Genomic DNA, 21577 nt, shown 5'->3' with positions numbered 1-21577 from the left:
ATGATATTCAAACAATCTAGAACCCTAATAAACAAAGGGATGAAATCAAGCAAAACAAGATAAAACAAAGAGACAGAGACTCAAGGACAGACAAAATAGGTCAAATAGGGGCTAAAACATATGAAAAAAAAAAAAAAAAAAAACAACAACAACAACAACAATAACAATATATAGAAAATGAATTAAGGTTTCTAAACGACAGAGTTGAAAGCACATAAAATTTGGCAAGCAAAAGCAAAACAACTTTCTGAGCAATAGTTATCGCTTCACCATGAGGTACCCACTGAAAATAGCGAATTCTTCCATTTTGGCCCAAGTAAAGCTACATAAGAATCTAGGAATAGGGGAAACATCGACCAACATACTGTGAAAGAAGTTGTCAAAAATGAGATTTTAAAATTATTGGATGCAGGTATTATTTACCCAATTGCTAATAATAAATGGGTTAGTCCTACACAAGTGGTTCCAAAGAAGTCTAGAGTTATAGTTGTAATGAATGAAAAGAATGACTCATTGCCTACCAAGCTTGTGACTACGTGGCGTATATGTATAGATTATAAAAAAATGAACATAGCCACTAAAAAAGACCACTTTCCATTGCCTTTTATTGATCAAATCTTGGAGAGAGTGGTTAGTCATGAATTTTATTGTTTTTTAGATGGTTATTTTGACTATTACCAAATTGAAATTGATTTAAAGGACCAGGATAAGACCACTTTCACTTATCCATTTGGCACCTATGCATTTTGCCGCATGCCATTTGGACTTTGCAATGCTCTAGCCACTTTTCAAAGATGAATGATGAGCATTTTTAGTGACATGATTGGAGATTTTATGGAAGTGTTCATGGATGACCTTACAGTCTTTGGAGAATTTAGGTAAATTTTTGGCTAGGTATGAGGCAAAGAACCTTGTTTTAAATTGGGAGAAGTGTCACCTTGTTTTTAGCACTATTTCTCAGCCATTGTGTCACCTTCTCATTAAGGGATTTAAGTGGACATAAGAATCTCAAGAAGCTTCTAATAAGCTTATTGGAATGCTTACATTTGCTTCTATAATGCCAACACTTGACTGGGGTCTTCCTTTGGAAATTATGTGTGATATACTGTGCAAGTCAGACTCTTAATGGTGCTCAAATGAATTACTCCACCACAGTGAAGCAATTGCTCGCAATTGTATTTGCTTTGGATAAATTTTGTGCATACTTAATTGGTTTACCTATTGTGATTTTCACTAACCATGCAACACTTAAGTACCTTTTCACAAAAAAGGATGCTAAAGCAAGACTACTTAGGTGGATTTTACTATTGCAGGAATTTGATCTTACAATCAAGGATAAGAAAGGAGTGGAGAATGCAATGGCTGACCATCTTTCAAGGCTTGTGTTTGAAGAATCAATGGAGACCTTACCTATTTATGACGAATTTCCTGATGAGCATTAGTTTTCCTTTACAAATTTGCCTTGGTAGGCACATATTGTCAACTATTTGGCAACAAGGGAAATTCCATTGGAGTGGAGCGCACAAGACAAGCGAAAATTTTTATTTGAGGTACATAATTTTTATTGGGATGACCCTAATCTTTTCAAGTATTGACCCGACCAAATTTTGAGACGATGTGTCCCAAATGATGAAATTGTTAATGTCTTGGATTTTTGTCACTCACAAGCATGTGGAGGCCATTTTTCAATAAAGAAAACTGCTACAAAGATTTTGCAGTGTGGATTTTATTGGCCTATTCAAATACACGAATGATTATTGTTGGAGTTGTGATAGATGCCAAAAGCTAGGGCCAATTTCTCGCCGTAACATGATGCCCTTATATCCCATACTTGTAATTGAAATTTTTTATTGTTGGGGTATTGATTTCATGGGTCCTTTTCCCCTCTTTTGGATTGTGGCTATAGATTATGTATCTAAGTGGGTTGAGGCTATGGCTTGTAATAAAAATGACCATAAGACAGTGGTAAAATTTATGAAAGAGAATACTTTGTCTAGGTTTGGAACACCACATGCCATCATTAGTGATCAAGGAACTTGTTTTTGTAATAAACCATTTGAAGCCCTCATGGAGATATATGGTGTGGTTCATAAAATATTAGCTCCTTACCATCCACCCAAAAAAAAAAAAAACTTGCTAATAGGGAGATAAAACAAATTTTGGAAAAAATAGTAAACTCGGATCGTAAAGATTGGTCTTTACAACTTAATGATGCGCTTTGGGCTTACCGATTAGCTTTTAAATCTCCTATTGGCATGTCCCCTTACCATCTTGTTTATGGAAAACATTGTCATTTGCCAGTGGAATGAGAGCATAAAGCATATTGAGCTATTAAGTCCTTGAACTTTGATTTGAATGAGGTAAGCCAAGTAAGGAAATTACAAATGAATGAATTGGAGGAGCTTCAAAATGATGCATATGATAGCTCTAAAATCTACAAAGAAAAAATGAATGCATTTCATGACAAAATAAGTTTGAGGAAAATTTTTGAACCTTTTCAAAAAGTATATTTGTATGACTCTAGACTCCATAGGCATCCTAGAAAACTCCGAACTAGATGGGATGGCCAATAAGTTGTGAAGCGAGTGTTTGAGAATGGAGCTATTGAGGTTGAGGACCTTAGGGATGGTAGAATTCTCAAGGTAAATGGACAAAGAACTAGCCTTATGAGAATTTGTACCAAAGGAAGAAACCATTCCTTTGGAGGATCCCGTCTACCAAGGTGACTAAACTTTTGTGAGTGTATCTTGTAATTCTATGGTTTCTTTTTTCTTTTTCTTTTTCTTTTTTAAAATTTTTTTTTGTAAAACTCACATGTTTGCAGGGAATTGACTTTGGAAGCTACTTTGAAAAGTTTCAAGTGCTCTCTAAACCTCTTTTTAGAATGTCTTTTTGCTTTTCTTCAAAATATTGAGGTCAATGTTAGATTTAGGTAGAGGGTGGGATAGTCATCTCGTGAATGCTTGTTGTGTTTCCTTCTTTTCTTCCATTATGTCTTTTATTTTCAAAAAACAAAACAAACAAACAAAAAAGGTTTTGTTTGAGAGTTACATGTTTTTGAGGCTTTTTTGTTGACATGAGAATGAGATGTTTACTTGAATCATAGATTCTATTTTTTGTCCTTGTTGAAACAAAATAAAAGTACATTATTTTGATAACAAGTGTCGACGCCTCGTGGCAACCAACCACCCATCGCAGTGATGCTCGTGCCCTTTAGGGTAGGGCTTTAAGCTCGGGAGCTTGTGAAATGAGGGTGAAAGGAGCCTCTGGTGTGTGACTTGAATTAAGTCAATTTTAACTTATATTTACCAAAGGTAAGTCAAGTCGCCACCAATTATTGAGTTTTTCCTAAAGTGTGATTGATCACCTGACTCTATTTGATTTTATTATCCTAAACTAAGAAAAATGTCGTTTTTCCTAATCTAATACAGGTGGTAAAAAATCTTGATTCTTAAATTTGGAAGTCTGGTTATGTGCGGGGAAGGTGTTAGGCACCCCGCAATGCCTATCCAAAGAGAGTCCTTTGTTTTGATAAAATCTTACTTTTCAGACATTAGCAGTTAAAAACAAGCTATTGGCATTAGCTTTCGGGACTTTAAAAGAATTGGGCTTTGAGGTTTGATTTTGGAGGAGGTGTGGTCTTTATCAATGCTTTGCTAACATTTGGAATTGCTGCCAAATTTCCACGACAAAAATTTGGCAGCATTTCACCTTATTTTCGTGGCGGAAATCCGGTAGCATTTCACCATGGATGTATCATAGTACACAAAACACTATTCTCACCAACCTTTCACTGTGAGAATATGGCAACAAAGGTGCCCCATTTTCATAGTGAAAATCCGGCAGAGTTTCGCATTTAGTGCGTTATGGTGCATTGGTAGGGTTTCATGCCTGTGTATTATGGCATGTGTCAATATGTTCATACCAAGGCGAGCCAAAGCTCACTAAAGTATTGAACACATTGATTCATGTCGCATACACAGGGAAACCAATGTTGCTAGCTATCATGGATTAAGACAATCATATAGTGATGATCATGCACACAGTGTAGCGTGAATATGCACCTACAACAGTCGCCTTGAGTGCATACCCACACTACAAGGCCAAGAGCACCTATGATCAAGAGAGGGTTGCTCTCCTAGCCATTTGATTTATATATATATATATATATATATATCATGCACAATGCAAACACACGGAGCAAGAAAGTAAACCAGACATTGCCAATGTTCCAAGGGTATGGCCAAGCAAGGTACAAAAAAAGTAAATCAGGCATTGACATGCCCTAGGAACGAGGCCCATGCAAGGTACAGGAAAGATAAATAGGAATCACCTATATCCAAAGGGTATGGCCCAATAAGATATAAGAAATGTAAAACAGACATTGTCATAACCTAAGGATATTGCCCAAGCAAGATACAAGGAAGGAAAGCCTAATCTATATACAAGTCTCTAAAGAAAAAGCCTGAGAGAGAGAGAGAGAAATAACTACACAGGGAGGCTAAGCCTCCTAATCTACTGAACATTGCCCTTTTTGGCATGCATTCTTGCACTTTTTACCTTGCATTTGGACATTAAGCCCTTGCTCCAAGCATGTACATGCAACAACAAAGAAAATACAAAACCAAAAGACAAACAAAAGAGATAACAAAGAAACAAAGAAGCACACAAAAGGGAGTAAACAAGCATGTTATCAAAAAAACATGTCATCAAGCAAAAGAGGGTGTCCTAGAAAGACAAATGTAGGTTTGGATTTGGTGTCCGTAGTCCCACTAGATTGGAGTATGGATGACACATGTGTCATCAAGCAAAGTTCCTAAAAGGGACTTGGGATCTTACGTACAAAGACGGTTGTGAAACCGCACGAGATTATAAGTCGGAACTAAGCTTGATAACACAAACAAGCATACAAAGACACATGCATGAACATATAAACAAGGACGGAAAGATGCAAAGAAATGAAGAAAGCCAAACAAGATGGCACGAAGAAAACAAAGCAAGCATGTTATCACACAAAGTGGAAGGGTAAGCATGTTATAAGGCATATACAGAAGTTAACATGAGAAACTTTAACATACGAAACTAAGCAAAGGAGAGAAAGGCAAGCAGCAATCAAGCCAAACATCATAAGATGTACTCTCACACATGGTTACATCCAAACAAGCCACCAAAGGAGACAGATGCAACCAAACAAGTGAGTGGCCCTAAAGACCAATAAGCAATAAACCCTTAAAAGGAAAACAAACAAGAACATGACAAAGGCATAGATCTAAGCAAACAAGCATGGATGTAAATGAAAAAGCATGGAAAAGAGCAAACAAAGTACAAATATGCATAAAGGAACTAATCCAAACCCTTTATTGAGACTTGGGTGTATAGATGTAGACCTAGACCATTAGGTCTAGATCCACACCTTGCCCAAAAGCCAAACACAAGAAAGAGGCATAAACAAGTATATAAGGCCATAAAAGCACTAGGCATAGTATCCAAACAAAACTTTAAGCACATGAACATGTAGATTCAAACACAAAAACATGGCAAAAAACACATAAAAATGGCAAAGAGCACAAACACAAAATAGTAGGCATATCCTAGCCCAAGAAGGCGAGACCAGCAACATTAAAGCAATAAAACATATAAGAAAGTGAGTAGACATGATAGGGAAGCAATAAAACATGCTAGGAACAAGATAAAGCAAGAGATATTCTAAGAAAAGCTATAAAACATATTAGAAAGTGAGATAAAGCAATAAAAAGGCTAAGAAATTAAATGGGTGTAGATAGTAGCTAAAAAGGTACATCTACACCCCTAAACGTCAAATCCAAGATACCAAGACCAAAGAGAGGAAGATGAGAGCAAGAAACTACCTCTTGATTCTTGGGAAAAGTGAGAAATCAATGGTTTTTGTGTGTGTTTTGGGGAGAGAGAGAGAGAGAGAGAGAGATAAACTACCCAAAAAATGCTCCAAAATGCCTAAAATTCATTTTTTTTCCCAATTCTGAGGGGTTTGGGGTATCTATAAAGTTTTGTGTCCCTTCAGCTTCTAGTGGCCTTTTAAGGTGTGCTGGGGCTAATTGCTGACATCAACAATCCTATCATGTCTCGGTTTTGACTTCGATTGCATATCTGAAGGCCTTCCCAAACTCTAATTAAGCCAATCTTCATATCCCTGGAAATGTGTGGATGTCTAGTTTCTAGAGCACTAACGAAGTTGAAATTCCAACTGTCAGATCAAAAGTTATACCACAAGAAGCGAGCTACTATGCCTAGTACGATTTCCAAGATATCTTAACCGTTTTAACTCCAATTTCAACTCATAAATAGTCATTGGAAAGGGAATTCAATAATCTTCTCAATGGCATTTGTTTCAACCCATTATGATGGTCAGATCAGAATTAAGATTTTTGATACTCTCAAGAGTTAACCTCGGGTCAAACTTGATCAAAGTTGACAAAAATCTTTGAATAGCTCAAGTTTGATGTTAGAATATGAAAAAAGGGTGTAAAACTTAAGAAGTTATACAAGGTATAACTTAAACCCGACTTATATATATATATATATATATATATCATTTAAGATTGTTTGATACTTCTCCTTTGACACTATCATGAACAGTCTTTTTGGTTTTAAAAATGTTCAAACTATGAATTGACGTGATATTGTCTTGATATTTAATAAATAATTTCTTAATTATTTTTTTAATAAATTTTTTTTTAACATAGTAGTTCTTTTTTTTTCTTTTCTTTTTCCTTTTTTTTTTTTTTGATAATTTTGTAGTAGTCTTAGTACTACTAAAAAAAATAAAAAGAAGAAGAAAAAGAAAATTTTGTTATAGATTTAGACATTGAATTTGTAAACAGTCCCAACCCCCAAACTTGGTGGACAAAATGGACTTCTCCCCTTTTTGGAAAAATTAATTAGCCTTTTGCCCTTCTTTCCAAACTAAATAGGGAAATGCCTCTCTTTTGAAAATCGAGTTTTTCAAAATCGATTTAAACCCTATAGTGACGTTTTCAAGGACCTATAGTGACGTTTATAAAGATCTATAGTGGCGTTTTGTAACTTGATATTCATGAAATCGAGTTATAGGCAATAAAATTGCCTATAACTCGATTTCATGGATATCAAGTTATAAAACGTCACTATAGGTTCTTAAAATGTCACTATACGTTCTTAAAAACGTCACTATAGGGTTCCAGAATTTTTTTTTTTAAAAACTCGATTTTGAGAAACTCGATTTTCAAAAGAGGGACATTTCCCTATTTAGTTTGGAAAAAAGGGTAAAAGACTAATTAATTTGCCCAAAAAGAGCAGAAACCCATTTTGTCCCAAACTTGGTTCCCTTTTGACTCTGTCTTTGAAGAGTTTTATTTACACGTAAGCCAATATACTAATACTATCCACTAGTTCACTCTCAGTTACAACCAGAAAGGTTGGAACCCATGGCGAGCTTCCTCATCTCTGGCTCAGCCTCTCTTACACTCACACACACTATCCCCGCACGAGCTTTCTTCAGACCTCCGCTCGTGCCAAACCCACTTGCAATTCGCTTTCCCGGCGACCTAACTCGCCGGAGACCCAGAGGCTTAACGGTGGTGACACGTGCTGGTCCCAGCACGAACAGCATCCTCTTCGCTATCGCTATCCCACTCTCTCTTTTGACTATCACTTTCTTTGCTTCTATCAAAATCGCTGATAAGCTCGACAGGGACTATTTTGAGGAGGTAAGTGAGTTTCTGTGAAATGGGTTTTTTTTTTTTGGAGTTTTATCGTGTTTGGTTGGTTGAGAACGCTTCTGGGTCATGTGGGTTTGAAAGGTTTGGTGGGAATAACGTGAGATTTGTGTATGCATGTTTGGTGTTCGATGAAATTCCCCAGTGGGGTTTTAACTGTTTGAGCTAGACATTGTTTTCCAATTAAGCATTAGCAATTCACACTTGTGTATCGTGAATGGTTCATGTAATGTAACTAAAAATGAATTGTGGATATTGTAAGGAAACATGAATGTTGAAAACTTGAAGTTTATATTTTTCCAAAGAGATAACAATTGCAATTGTTTGTTGAAATTTGTGTTTTTCCCAATAAAAGAAATGAGCATGTGTATTACTCTAATTTTTTGTTTCCTATTCTTTTTTGTCTTAAAAGGGAAATGGGATTTGTTCAAATGTGTGATATCTTTTTTTTTTTTTTGGTTAAAAGTAAAAAATGATTGCTTATATCTACATTGAACTGGGATGTGCTAAAGAAATCCTACATCTCTTTTTAGGCCAATTCTTACAGCTTTACTGGCTCATACAACATTGGTGGAGCTAATTAATTTCAATAAGATATATACCCACATTATACTTCATGTTTTTGTCTTTAATTCTTTTCTTTCTTGTTTTTATTAACGAGGGATTTTAATTTAAGGCCCTTGAAAAAAGCCTCGTTACAATTTCTCTGAAACAAGGTATATATCCTGTGCTGCTCTGTGCAAAGCCCTTTTTTTGAATATTCAATGTTTCAATATAAAAACTCAATTGGCTGACCTTGAAAGTTTAGGTTTAATTTTTTCCTTGTACATTTGACTATAAATCTGCTGGAAGAGATCGTCATTGATTATTGTCAAGAGTTCTTGTAACTGGAATATACATCATTAGGTTTTGCATTGTAAATTATGATGTCATATCTCAATTATAGATTGTGTTGCATATCATGATTTTGAAGTCCTGTGAATTTTGTCATGAGCAAGTGAGGCAAGAATTTTTTGAACCGAACCCACACTTAGTTTTATAAATGACTTGGTTAGTATTTGCATTTTTTGCAATATTTATAAACAATATATGGATTATGGGATTATGTATATTTTCCAATTCAGTGGTGCCTTTTCCCTGTACTAAGGGCTGATTGTGCAGATATTGTAATCCATGGGGGTCAACGGTGTCTTCTTCTTAAATCCTCTGCTTCTGATTTTGTAGTCTCACATTCTTTATAGTCATCCTCACTTCAATGAAATAATTGTAATGAAAATTTGGATAATGTGCCACAACACTTGCTAGGATGAAGTTTCTTTGTGCAAAGGATATTCCATAAGGACAAAATTTAGGGTCTTTTAGGGTTTAGCTATAAAATTGATTGTAGTCTTAAACTATAACCTTATTCAATATTTTTTTTATTGGAGGTGAATTTTGACAAATCCATTATTGGATTACATCTTCTTTTTATATTCTTCATGCTTGCAAAATTTCAAGAAAATTAAAGATTAATAGCTATGTTATCAATAAATTTTTTAAGTGACAAGTTTTTTCAATTTAAAATTATGCATAAAATATAATAAGCTTAGATTATATAGTAAATAATATCCAATTGACACAAAATTTGACATATGTATTAAGAGCATAAAGAACATAAAATTTAACGTTTAGACTTTCAAAATATGTAGTAATATTTATTTTATTGAGTAATTTTGCAGCTAAACTTTGACCTTCCATAAATACCTTTTCTGAAAAAAATTTGTCTTGTCATTGATCCAGCTTGCAATTAATCAAGCAATTAGAGAAGCTGAGGAGTATGAGGATGAGGACAGGGAGGAGGATGACGAGAACGAAGAGGATGAGGATATGAACATTTCTTTAGAAAAGAAACCTGCCCTAAAGGAAGAGGATGAGGATATTAACGTTTCTTTAGAAAAGGAACGTGCCCTTCAACGCACTCGAAACCGGCCCAAAAGGGAAGTGTAGACTCTATTTTTAGCTCCATGTTGTGTAATATTGTTTCTGAAATCAAATAGACCAAGTGGACAAACCAATATCTTGTTGCTTCACGTTCTCATTGTTTTAGTAACAGTTTTGGAATGTACAACTATTAGGCTTCATCTTCCTATATGTGCAATGTACTAATCATCATTGGATGATTAGGACTACCAAGGTGAAGGAGACTCTTGTAAACAGATGTAAACAAAAGAAATAAAGATAAAAACATTATTTTTTGTTTGAGGGAGGGATGATTCCCCATGTGAAGTTCTAGATATTCTAATTGCTCATACAGTGGTACACAACATTGTTCCTGATCACCAGTCAGATCATCGGTTAGATACCCAGAATGGAAGAATTATATTCCTGAGAGATCCGTGACAGTTTCTCACATCTTAATTGAATTCAAATTACCCACCAATTAGTTTGGAGATTGCAGTTAGGAAAGTCGAATACCAGTTTCCATTACCATTTCAAGTGCTTCCTAGTTCCTAGTTTCCGAGTAATCTGCTAGATAAAGAGTTGTCCTAAATCATGAGAAAATCAACCCCTCCAAACTGAATCTACACTATCTAGTGTGCAACCTTATGGCTTTTAAATGACAGATGTAACATGGTTTCAAATTTCAATATGACAATTATTTTTAATCCATAGAAACAAGGTCACACATTATTTAAGTAGCCTGGTTTGAGGGTTCTGATGACGTTCATGTCACAACTCTGCTTTGAGGTCAATAGACTAGATTAAACACCTCATCTCAAGGACACTCCTGCTTAAGTTGTGGACACAAATATCACTATCATTGACCAAACTACAAACAAAATATTGTCTGCTCCTGTAAATGAAGGTTGGTTAAACTACTGATAACAAAACATGTGTTATTCAGAAACAAAAAATTAATTAATTAATTAAAATTTAATAAAAATCTCTTCTACAATTTCATTCAAAAAAGATAAAAGAAAACTCAAATCGCATAACCAACACCCCTCTTGACTAAACAGGAGAAGGATAGGGCAACTTCCAATCACTTAAAGCAATGAATAATACACGGTGCAACAGCTGAAACGCACCAGTATCTGTTCAAATAAAACGCTCTCACTAAGAATAGATGTGTGAGCACTGAAAAACTCTATACATGAAATAATAGAAACACAAGTTAAATTGATCATATAAATATCTTACAAAAAAGGTGCAAAATATCTCTATGGATTTCTCTTCCGAAGGAAACTACAAATATAAATCCCTTACTCGTGTCCAACTCAGGGATTGTGCCATATGTTATCACTTCTGGTGTTGAATAAATTGCATTCCAGAAGAACATCACTAACCCTTGCCTATAAGGTATGAAACAACAACACAAAAACTCAGCTTGATGACATTGGCAAAAGACCAGCAACTGGCTTGACCAAAACTCCACTGACAGTGTTTTGCAAAATTCAAAATTCAAAATTTACTAGCAAAAACAGAAGGTCCATTCTACTTCTACATCACTGATACCCAGGGGCAAAATTGACCCTCTTCCTAGTTTGTCCCCTCCTCCAACTTTGGCTTGTTTGATTGCCATCGTCTTGGAACCTATAGCTTTTGTTACTCATTTCATGTGGACGAGAACTTCCCCTCTTCCGGCTACCCTCATTCCAGGTCCCCCGACCTCCACCAGTTCTACTAAATTCCCGACGCTTTAGCTCATTATTAGTTTTGTCCCACTGTTTCCCACCCCATCCATTTCCCCCACCACAATTATTCCATCTAGATCTGCTTTCCCAAGGATGATCACCATTATCCAAATTCTTTCGCTCCTGCCAGTTCCAGCCCCGACCTTTATTCCCAAAATCCCCCCATCCTTTATCCTCCACCGAAGCAACACCCTGATAGCCACGCCCCCAAGGATTGTTTCCATGATCCCACTGATTCATGACGTTTCCCACCTGTTTTAAACCCCATACCTTGTCCACACAATTTCCCCATCCATTGTCCACCATACCTCCATTGCCTTGAGTGAAGCTGCGCCCCCAAGGATTGTTATCATCATTCAAAATTTTTAAATCATTTTTATTATCTTCCCACTGTTTCCATCCTTGTGCATTAACATTCAGAGTTCCACTATCCTGCATATTGTTACATTCCCATCCTTGTGCTTTATTTTTCAGAGCTCCACTACCCTGCATATTGTTACATTCCCAAGGATTGTTTTCTTGGTTCATATAATGCCCCTCTGAAGGAACAGACACTGATTTTTTTATCCTTTTGTTTTTATACCCCAAATTTGAATTCTCTTCTCCCTCATCAGGAGCAAAGTACACTTGATCCAATTCCTTAATCAGTTCATGATCAATTTTAGTATTCCAATCTATTTCATCAATATAAACATCTGGATCAGGCAGAGAGATTTCACAGGGGAGGTTATTCATATTTGCCCAAAAACGTTTCTTTGCATTTTGGAGTGCTTCTTCGCCAGCAGAATCATCCCAACTGAGAATATTTTTATGGCAGAACATAATATTCTTGGTATCTACTATCTTCCCCCATGGTATTGTTCCAACCAAACTGCAGAATTTCTTTTCCCATAAAGGCACGCCATCTTTCCATTCTATAGGGGAAAAAAAAAACAATTTATGAGCTCACAGAGATCCATTATTGTTTCTGATAAGAATCCACTAACTAAACAAAATGAGTTGAGAATATATATGAAAAAATGAGAACAAGAAACCCCATGAACTAGAACAACTTTCTTCATCAGTAAATAAACTTATTTTAAGGAAAAGAAATGTAGCTTTGAAATTGATGAACAATGTTCAACATATGCAGAATATCATGAGAATCACACAACCATCTAGAAGAAAGTTTCTCTCTATTCACTATCTTAACACCAAACAGCCATCAAACCCTACTGAAGAATTCTTCATGATATTATCGAGAACCTTAACTTAGCGTTGAACTTTTAAAGACCCTACATCAAAATTAGTATCAAAGCCCATTAAAGCTTCTGTCTTGCATCACCTATCTCATGCAATCAGCCCTTTTAGAAGGAGAAATACGAGAATATAATGAATCCATAAGAGATTTGAAATTTGTACTCCCTTTAATCATTGAAATTATGGATGACCATGAGATTCCAAAAAGAAATCATGTCCTCCCTTCTAGAGCACCATGGAGAGGACACTGAAGCTTCCTTATCCCCCAGGATTCCCAACTTTGTACTAATTCAAAGTGGAGAACTTGTCCTAGCCCGCTCTAACTCCTTTCCAAAGACTACACCCATGTGGCTTATGCACATCCAAAGTACACCAACCAGGTCCCAATTCCCCACATTGAGCAGCAACTACACATCTCCAAGAATAGCTACCCTCCCCATCAGACCCCCATAACCACTTACCTATTAGTGCTTGGTTAAATGTGGTTATCTTCCTTATAGCCAACCCTACCCAAATCCCAAAGCCATTTGAATTTAATTCTCATGGTTACAAATCCTAAAATTCCTTCAATTCTATTAACTGCTTAACTCAGTAGGCACACTAGCATGCATAAAAAATATGATTAAGGTCAGTGTCTACTGTCCATTCTATTATCAAGGGTGCATCTGTTATAGCACAAAAATTATTGCTTTTGTTGATGAATACTTAGCAACAGACAAACGAGGACACAAATTGGAGGGGATTTATGGTTTCCAACCAGCTAGTTAAACCTATTTAAAGGACAAAATCACGTAACCCTAAACTAGAAGATCCATGGATTAATTACAATTAGCAGCAAGTAACGCGTGGACAATATCCTAATCTTAGTAATTAGTGTACAAGGTGACAACATGACTAAATTACTATACAATAATAAGTAAAGTCCAACCTCCAACAGTCCTCCCAACAAGACCAGAATATAAATTTAATTAGTCAGAAATCTTAACAGAAGTTGAAGAAAAGGAAAATCCGTAAATACACAAATGCTCTAGGGAATCTATATATAAATGGAAATGTGAATTAAAGCATATAATTTTCAGTGGCATTAAATTAAATCTGCAAAAGATATAATTTTGAGATGAGAATACACTTTCTGGCTTCATCCTTCTAAAGATTACTGTATGCAAATGCCATAATTGTTAATATTAGGTAATGTCTAATTCACAATAAACATTCTACAATTTTGATATAGATTTGGCTGTGTAAAACTACGCTATGTATCTATTCAAAAAAAAATAGAAGACAATTCCTATTCCTTTCCTTTACATTTATCGCTTTCTTTAATTCTTTCTCTCATAGCTAAACATTCCAAAGACATAAAATTTATTAAAATTCAATTTCTTAACTATTTCAGTATTTTGTTAGCAACCAAACAGATCAACAATAACAACAAACTCAAGAAACTAGTAAAAGAAAAAAAAAAAAACTACTGTAACTAAGATTTCAGATCAAAACCCATCAAGAAAAATACCAAAAAAACTAAAACCCAGTTCACAAAAAGGACCAAAATCTTGAAAAAGAAAGAAAAAAAGAGTAACCTGGAGGAGGTACAGTGTCGTAAACAGGCGACCTTGGAGCTCGTCGTTGACGGAAAATTCTTCGATTTTTCCAATTACCCATTACATCCAAATGCACAAAACTCAAAACCCAACAAAGAAAACAAAGAAAAGAAAGAAGACCCTTCTCCTTAAGCCTCTCTTCTTCTCATTTTTATAGAAGAGAAAGAGAGAGAACTGAGAAAACAAAAGACAGATATACTTCGAGAACAAGGTTTTGAAGCACTAGCAAAGAAGCAAAAGATGAATGGCCTTGGCTAAGAAGATTTACCAGAGAGAGAGTGTGTGAGATTGACATTGACAATGGGGTTTCTGGTTTCTGAAGGGACTGTTTGACCTTGGTAAATTTGTAACGTTTTATTTTATTTTTTTTATTTTTGGGTAGTTGGCTGTAAATTTTGTGTTTATTCTGTTTTTTATAGCCATGAACCATGATGTTGTGTCGGTCTCATTTATAAGTCTAGGACCACAAATTTGTGGTGGATACATAATTTCACTATTTAAGAGTCCAATGGTAAAGTTGTGGAACTAAACTTGCTACTTATTTATTGTAAAAGACAGGTTTAGTCCCAATTTAAGTGACTATGAACCATTTTATAACATTTTTATAAATTGTTATTGTGATCAACTTTTTATTGATTCTCATCTGAGCTTACTAATAATATCATTTTTTATTTATTAATAATTACTCGCTACATCATTAATTTATAAATAATTTATTTATTTACCAATAATTACTCACTACATCAATGGTTTATAATAATTTTTTTTTAAAAAAATCTATATCTCTAACATATTTCTTATTTTTATACTATTTATTAATAATCTACCACATCGGTTGTCTTTTTTTTCTTTTTCTTTTTTTTTGGATCTACTTTCTCTTATTTTAAAGTGCTACCATGCAATATTTTTTTCATTTACTTTCTCCTAAAAAAAAATATGAACATCATAGATTGGGATTAAAATGACAATGAGTGAGGAACTAAAATTATTAAAGTTAACAAAATACAAACAAAATTTAAAAAAAAAATATGAAATAATTGTTTCTTAATACATTTTAAATGGATCATTTATTAAAATAAATTTTGACATTCTTTTAAATCTTAAAAATAATCTATGATTGATTTTATATACTTATTATGGCATTCCAACTTTTTTAAAGGAAATTTTAGAAACATTCCAACTAAATTGAAACATGAAATCACACACAAAATCCAAATTAAATCAAAGAATATATTTGAATAGCTTCCAATCCGATGGACAAAATGCGTTTTACCTTCATTTTTTTTCTTTTTTTTTTTGATAGGAAGACTTCAAACTTTATTAAAATCATGAAATGCAAGATACATCATGGAGAAAAGCTTGCTCTAACAAGCAAGGATTCTCTTCCATCCAAGTCATATAATCGTCAAGGCTTGACGCATATTTTGCTAACAAATAAGCTAGCCTATTTCCTTGTCTTCTATTATGTAAAATCAATCTGTAAAACAGCCCCATACATCCCCAGTATACCCAAAATAACATGTGCTACAGAGAAGGGAGGATCAAATTGACCACTCAAGGAATTATACACCACCAAGGAGTCCCCTTCCACAGTAAATTTAGCAATCCCAACATCCCTTGCAAAACTAATTCCAGCTTCAACAGGCTTCGCCTCCACCTCTAGCACTCCCAACGATGAGTTAATTTTTCTACTCAAAGCTGCTACTACTAAACCATTAGAGTCGCAAACCACCACTCCTACACCTGCTGTCTTCTGCTATTTAAACACCACTCCATCCACATTAACTTTGTACTTAAACCCTATCGGGGGTGTCCAGTGAGGTATCGGGGTTTTTGGGCTTGTGAGTCTTGGAGAATCATTCGCCGCTAAATATTCCGCAAGATATTGAGACGTCCACTACACTATATCTCATCCCATCCGTTTCCTCTTCCCATTTCGAACTTCATTTTTGTTAGCCCATATAGCCCAGGCAACAGTAACCACCATTGCCACTCTTTCGTCATCATATTTTCTCACTACCATCAAATTCCACAATAGGTCGAAGAAAGACGAGATAGAATGTGGGTCAAAAGAAAAAGGCAACTTTGTGTGTTGCCATACCTCCTGAGCTCGTGGACATCTCCAAAATAAAATGACCCATTGTCTCAAACTCTGCCTTATATTCTTCACACCAATCATCTTGCAGAACCTTTCTACGCATCAAGTTCTCCTTTATGGGAAGGATGTTGCGACACGCCCTCCATGCAAAGTGGCGTACCTTATGAGGAACCAAAATCCTCCATACAGACCTTCAAAACCTTCTCAAAATTCCATCATCTGAACTAGATCCACTATCAGACTGGGCCCCTCCCATGGCCAATTTATAAGCTCTTTTGACACTAAATTTACCATTGTTATTTCCTGCCCAAATCAGCTTGTCTTCAGGTAGTTGCACACTCAATGGAATGCTCTTTATCAATTCAGCCTCATGAGGAAGAAAAATCACATCCAACACTTGATGTCCGTGCACCAGAATCTTGAGAGATTAGCTCATAAACCCGTGTATGCAGAAATTTCCTTGGAGATACCACCTTGTATGTAAAAGAGGTTGGCAACCATTTATCACCCCAAACACAAATAGAACTCCCATTACCCACATTCCACCGAGTTCCTTGTTGCACCAAATATTAGGCTACCATAATACTGTGCCACACATAAGAAGGATTATTACCGATTGAAGCTTGCAAAAATTCTGAGTGTGGAAAATACCTTACCTTAAAAAGCCGTTATAGCAAGGAGTCTCGCATTGTTTGGAGCTGCCATCCCTGTTTAGCAAGAAGAGCAAGATTAAATTGCTTTATTTGACGAAAACCCATTCCTCCGACTTCCTTGGGTGCACAAAGCTTGTCCCAACTAAGTCAAGCCATTTTTCTCTCATCATGTTTTTGACCTCACCAAAAGTTGCAGATCATGCTAGTCAACTCATCATAGAGAGAATCTGGGATTTTAAAGCAACTCATTGCATATGTAGGAATAACTTGAGCTACTGTGTTAATTAACACCTCCTTACCTACCTTAGACAAAAAAATTTCTTTCCATTCTACCAATTTTTTGCTAAGCTTTTCTTTAATTGCGTTAAATGAGATCCTCTTATTCCTTCCCACCAGAGATGGCAAACCCAGATATTTTTCGTGTTGACGAATAACCTGTGCTCCGAATCTATTCTTTATCTCCTCTTGAATCTCCCTAGAAGTGTTAATACTAAAGAATAGAGATGTTTTAGCTCTATTCAATTGTTGACCGAAAGCATTCTCATAAACAGCAAGGATTCTTTGTAAAGTGGTACATTCTTCAATAGATGCTTTACCAAAGATAATGGTATCATCTGCAAAGAAAAGATGTGATAGTGTGGGACTACCTCTGCAAACCGATATGCCCTCCAACTCCCCATTTTCTATTGATTTCTAAATCAAAGCAGATAAACCCTCAGCACATAAAAGAAATAAATAAGGTGATAAAGGATCTCCCTGTCTTATTCCCCTTGTTGGTACAATATGCCCCCTAGGTTTCCCATTGATCCTAATTGAGTAAGATATAAATGTGACACACTACATAATCAGTTTTCTCCATTTTTCCTCAAATCCCAATTTCTCCATTATTTTTTCCAGGCATACCCATTCAACTCTATCATAGGCATTACTCATATCTAATTTTAGTGTCATCTCCCCTTTCTTTCTACTTCTCTTCTGATTAATGCGATGCATAGCCTCAAACGTTACAAGAACATTATCAGTAATTAACCTTCCATGCACAAAAGCACTTTGGGTGTCACTGATAATAAATGGCAAAATTTTCTTTAGTCTATTTGCAATCACCTTAGATGTAATTCTAAAAACCACATTGCACAGACTAATAGACCTATAGTCAGATACCCTCTTAGGTTCTTTAATTTTTGGGATAAGAATAATAGGCATCTCATTAAAATTAGGAGGTGATAAACCATTATTGAGAAAATCAAGAATAGTTTTAGTGACTACCTCACCAATATTTGGCCAAAAATGCTGATAAAAAAGTGGAGGCATACCGTTAGCTCCTGGAGCTTTGAGGCCGGGGGTACATTTGCTTCTTCACTTTTCTCACTTCATCTTCTGTAAAAACCTTTTCAAGCATTCTGTTCATCTCCACAGTTACCTTTGGTTGCAAGGCTTGTAACAATTCTGAGAACTCCGTTGGATGAGTAGTAGAAAAAAGTTTCTCATAGTAATTCACCACCAGCTCACCTATTTTCTCCTCATCTTCATGCTAGCAATCATTCTCATCTAGCAAGCCTTCCATGTGAATTTTCAATTTTCTAGCTAATGCCTTCGCATGAAAGAAACCTGTATTCCGGTCCCCCGCTTGATACCAGTTGATTCTCAACCATTGCAACCACATAGCATCCTGTTTTTCATTCCAACAATTCAGCTTCATCTGTGTTTCCTTCATATCTTGAACATTATTAGGAGTACCTGGTTGCCTTTCAAGCCATTCAAGGTGCTTTTGCAATTCGGCAATTTTGTTTCCCACATGCCCGAACTCAATTTTATTCCAAGCCTCCAATTTCATTCTACACTTCTCCAAACACGATACTAAAGGGAAATCTGATCAGTCAGCCAACCCATCATTCCATGCCTCCAAAACTACTTTCTCACACCTTGGGTCTTTGAGCCACATCAACTTGAAGCGGAATAGTTTCTTAGGTCTCCTTCTATGTTTCTGTACCAACCTTAGCAGTAAAGGAGAGTGATCCAATGCTGATGAAGGTGATGAAGTTTTGCCTCAGGAAATAAACTCAGTCATTCCGTCGTGGCAAGTGCTTTGTCCAACCGTTCCCATATATGCTCACCATCCCTCCTCACATACCACCATGTATATTTCGGTCTCACATAACCAATATCTCTCAATCCAGAATAATTTATTGTATTCACAAAGTTCATCATTTGCTATCTTGGCCGAGTACTCCCTCCTTCCTTTTCAAACATTCCTGTGATTTCATTAAAATCACCAATCACAATCCAAGGTAATGTAGAGGTGTTACTCAATTGTTTAAGTTTTGCCCAAGATTTCGTTCTTTTTGCCGTCTTCGGATTCCCATAAAAACCTGTCACGCCACCAACCATACTTAGTCCCACCATCCACCCAAGCATCAATATCTGAAGGTGAGAAAGTTTGTACCTCCACCATAATATCCTCCTTCCACATTCATGCCAAACCACCACTCATACCATTGCTATCGACAAACACCCCATGCTTAAACTCACATTTATCACGAACCATTACCTTCCAATCTTTATTTGATTTCGTCTCCATAAGGAAGACAATTTTGGGCTCTTCATTTTTAACTACGTTTTTCAAGGCATTAACTGTCTAGGGGTTCCCAAGCCCCCGACAATTCCAACTTATGAGATTCATGGTGTCCAGCAGGGTTGCCTAGCAACCTCTGCTGGTCCAAATTCTGATGCCAATAGCATACTAAAATTTTTGGTTTCATCCTCAAGTTTATGCTTCTTACCCTGTTCCAGTAAATGCACTTCTCCCAACTCATTAGGCAGTTTCCTTTTTGGCTCCTCCTTTTCTAAAACATCCTGTTCACTTTCTGTTTTTGATCTGGTCATTCTAATCCACGTACCTTTAGATTTAGGCTCCACCTCCTGTGGCCCATCAGTTAGACCACCTTTTGTAGTAGAATGCCCACTTTTTTTTGGACTTCTTGTCACTATTACTACTTGCCCACCCAGGAGTAAACAGTGGACTTTCTTTCTCCACGTAATGTGCTGCATGCTGAAACAGTGGAGTTTCCTCATGTGGCTTATCCCTTTGTCCCGTAGAATCTGTCTCCATAACCACTAAATTTGTATCTGATTCCACATTGACCACCTTATCAGCTTTATTTGAATTTCGAACTCCCCCATCACCATGAATCGCCTCATCTATCTCCTTAAGTTGCACCTCAAAATCAGTAACGGATTTAGGATCAGAAATTTCGAACTCTACCACGGCCTTGCTAACTGATGGTTCATTGGTTTCTTCCGTCGTTCCTAGTGTGTTTTGGCCAGTACCCGCCATAACCCACCTCCCTTGATTCATTCCCTCCTCCCTATTATCTGTTTTTCTGTTCTGACCGTACCCTTGAACTTCAACTACATTCTTCTTCGAGGCATTATACTAACTAGCACGAATCCACAGTCCAAATTGCTGCTCACTATTCGACAAAAAGCCACCATTCCACAGCCAAATTATGCAATCTTTATCATCATGTGTTAGGTGCCCACACCAAAAACATATCTTGGGTAACCGTTCATACATGAAAGATACCCAGCCATCATTATTCTCATCAAACATGACCCTCCTACCCCTACATAGTGGCTCTGAGATGTTAATAGTAACCCTAACCCTCATAAAATTACCTCCTCTCATCTCTGTAGTGTCTTTTGGTATGTAAACCTTACCAATAGATTCCCCAAGGTTGATGGCCACGTTCGTTGTTAGAAGCGAGTAAGGTAAGTTATGAATCTGAATCCAAAACGATACCTTATCGAACTCGAGTTTATCAATGGAAGTTGACATATCATAGCTTTGGAAAACCACTATATGTCGATCAAAGGACCACGGCTCTCCCAGCAGCACCTTTTCAACATCTTCAACCGTCTCAAACGCGAACAGCAACCTGTTATCCCCAGCATCACTTACTTCGAATTTGTATTTGGTACGCCAGAGTGGCCTAAATGTTTTTGCTACTACCTCCAGGTTCACTGAGCGACAAGTATAAAACTTGGCTGCTAACACAAAACCCTGAGTTTTCTTCCTCTTAGACATATCTAGTTTATCTCCTTCTTTTTCTGAAAGCAAAAGTTTTGTCCAACTCTTTGTGAGATCCTCCATACCAGCCCTAGAATTGTATCCCAGACCCCACACAAGAAAACCCACTAGCCCTCCTAGTAATAGTGTTACTAGAGGGAACGCACCTTCCTCCGTGAAAGAGGGAAACAACTATGCTACGATATGGAGAGGCAACTACCCTAACCCTAACCCTACCGAGAACTTTTCCTTTGGCACAGTTATGAGTCGTCCATTTTACCTCTAATTATACATGAATATTATTTGATTGCATGAGAATCTACATTTTTTTTTAATATTTAATTATTATTTTTCTTGGTGACTAAATTTTAAGAACACTTGCTAGAAAATCTAATATACTCATCTATAAAAATTAGAATTGTATGTGCCTAAACAGAAAAATGTATTAATATGGCTGAACTAGGTGAAATTGAACCGAAGCAAGAATTGTCTATTAAAAGTGGCCAGTTACTCTTG

General features: G+C 36.2%; 3 protein-coding genes across 3 annotated transcripts; 1 reads left to right on the top strand and 2 right to left on the bottom strand.

Moving 5' to 3' along the window:
• Positions 1-7369: 7369 nt before the first annotated feature.
• Positions 7370-9970, top strand: LOC115987090. Its single transcript, XM_031110545.1, has 2 exons — positions 7370-7724; positions 9513-9970. The coding sequence occupies exons 1-2, from the start codon at positions 7443-7445 to the stop codon at positions 9717-9719; spliced, it is 489 nt and encodes a 162-aa protein (XP_030966405.1). The 5' UTR covers positions 7370-7442; the 3' UTR covers positions 9720-9970.
• A 902-nt stretch (positions 9971-10872) lies between these two features.
• Positions 10873-14613, bottom strand: LOC115987184 (bifunctional endo-1,4-beta-xylanase XylA-like). The gene is made up of 2 exons (XM_031110685.1): positions 14224-14613; positions 10873-12321 (listed from the first exon to the last, which is right to left on the bottom strand). The coding sequence occupies exons 1-2, from the start codon at positions 14303-14305 to the stop codon at positions 11219-11221; spliced, it is 1185 nt and encodes a 394-aa protein (XP_030966545.1). The 5' UTR covers positions 14306-14613; the 3' UTR covers positions 10873-11218.
• A 5815-nt stretch (positions 14614-20428) lies between these two features.
• Positions 20429-21145, bottom strand: LOC115984626 (uncharacterized protein At4g02000-like). The gene has a single exon (XM_031107649.1). The coding sequence runs from the start codon at positions 21143-21145 to the stop codon at positions 20429-20431; it is 717 nt and encodes a 238-aa protein (XP_030963509.1).
• Between the last annotated feature and the right edge of the window lie 432 nt (positions 21146-21577).

The sequence above is a fragment of the Quercus lobata genome, chromosome 4 (genome assembly GCF_001633185.2).
Source record: "Quercus lobata isolate SW786 chromosome 4, ValleyOak3.0 Primary Assembly, whole genome shotgun sequence".
Classification (NCBI taxonomy): Eukaryota; Viridiplantae; Streptophyta; class Magnoliopsida; order Fagales; family Fagaceae; genus Quercus; species Quercus lobata.
The sequence above is the reverse complement of the archived record's forward strand: the minus strand, read 5'-3'. Positions and strand labels throughout refer to the sequence as shown.

Coding starts and splice junctions, on each gene's coding strand:
- LOC115987090 (XM_031110545.1), top strand. CDS start 7,443: ATGGCGAGCTTCCTCATCTCTGGCTCAGCCTCTCTTACACTCACACAC. Junction 7,725..9,512: donor ACAGGGACTATTTTGAGGAG/GTAAGTGAGTTT, acceptor TCATTGATCCAG/CTTGCAATTAATCAAGCAAT.
- LOC115987184 (XM_031110685.1), bottom strand. CDS start 14,305: ATGGGTAATTGGAAAAATCGAAGAATTTTCCGTCAACGACGAGCTCCA. Junction 12,322..14,223: donor CGACACTGTACCTCCTCCAG/GTTACTCTTTTT, acceptor TTTCCCCTATAG/AATGGAAAGATGGCGTGCCT.
- LOC115984626 (XM_031107649.1), bottom strand. CDS start 21,145: ATGGAGGATCTCACAAAGAGTTGGACAAAACTTTTGCTTTCAGAAAAA.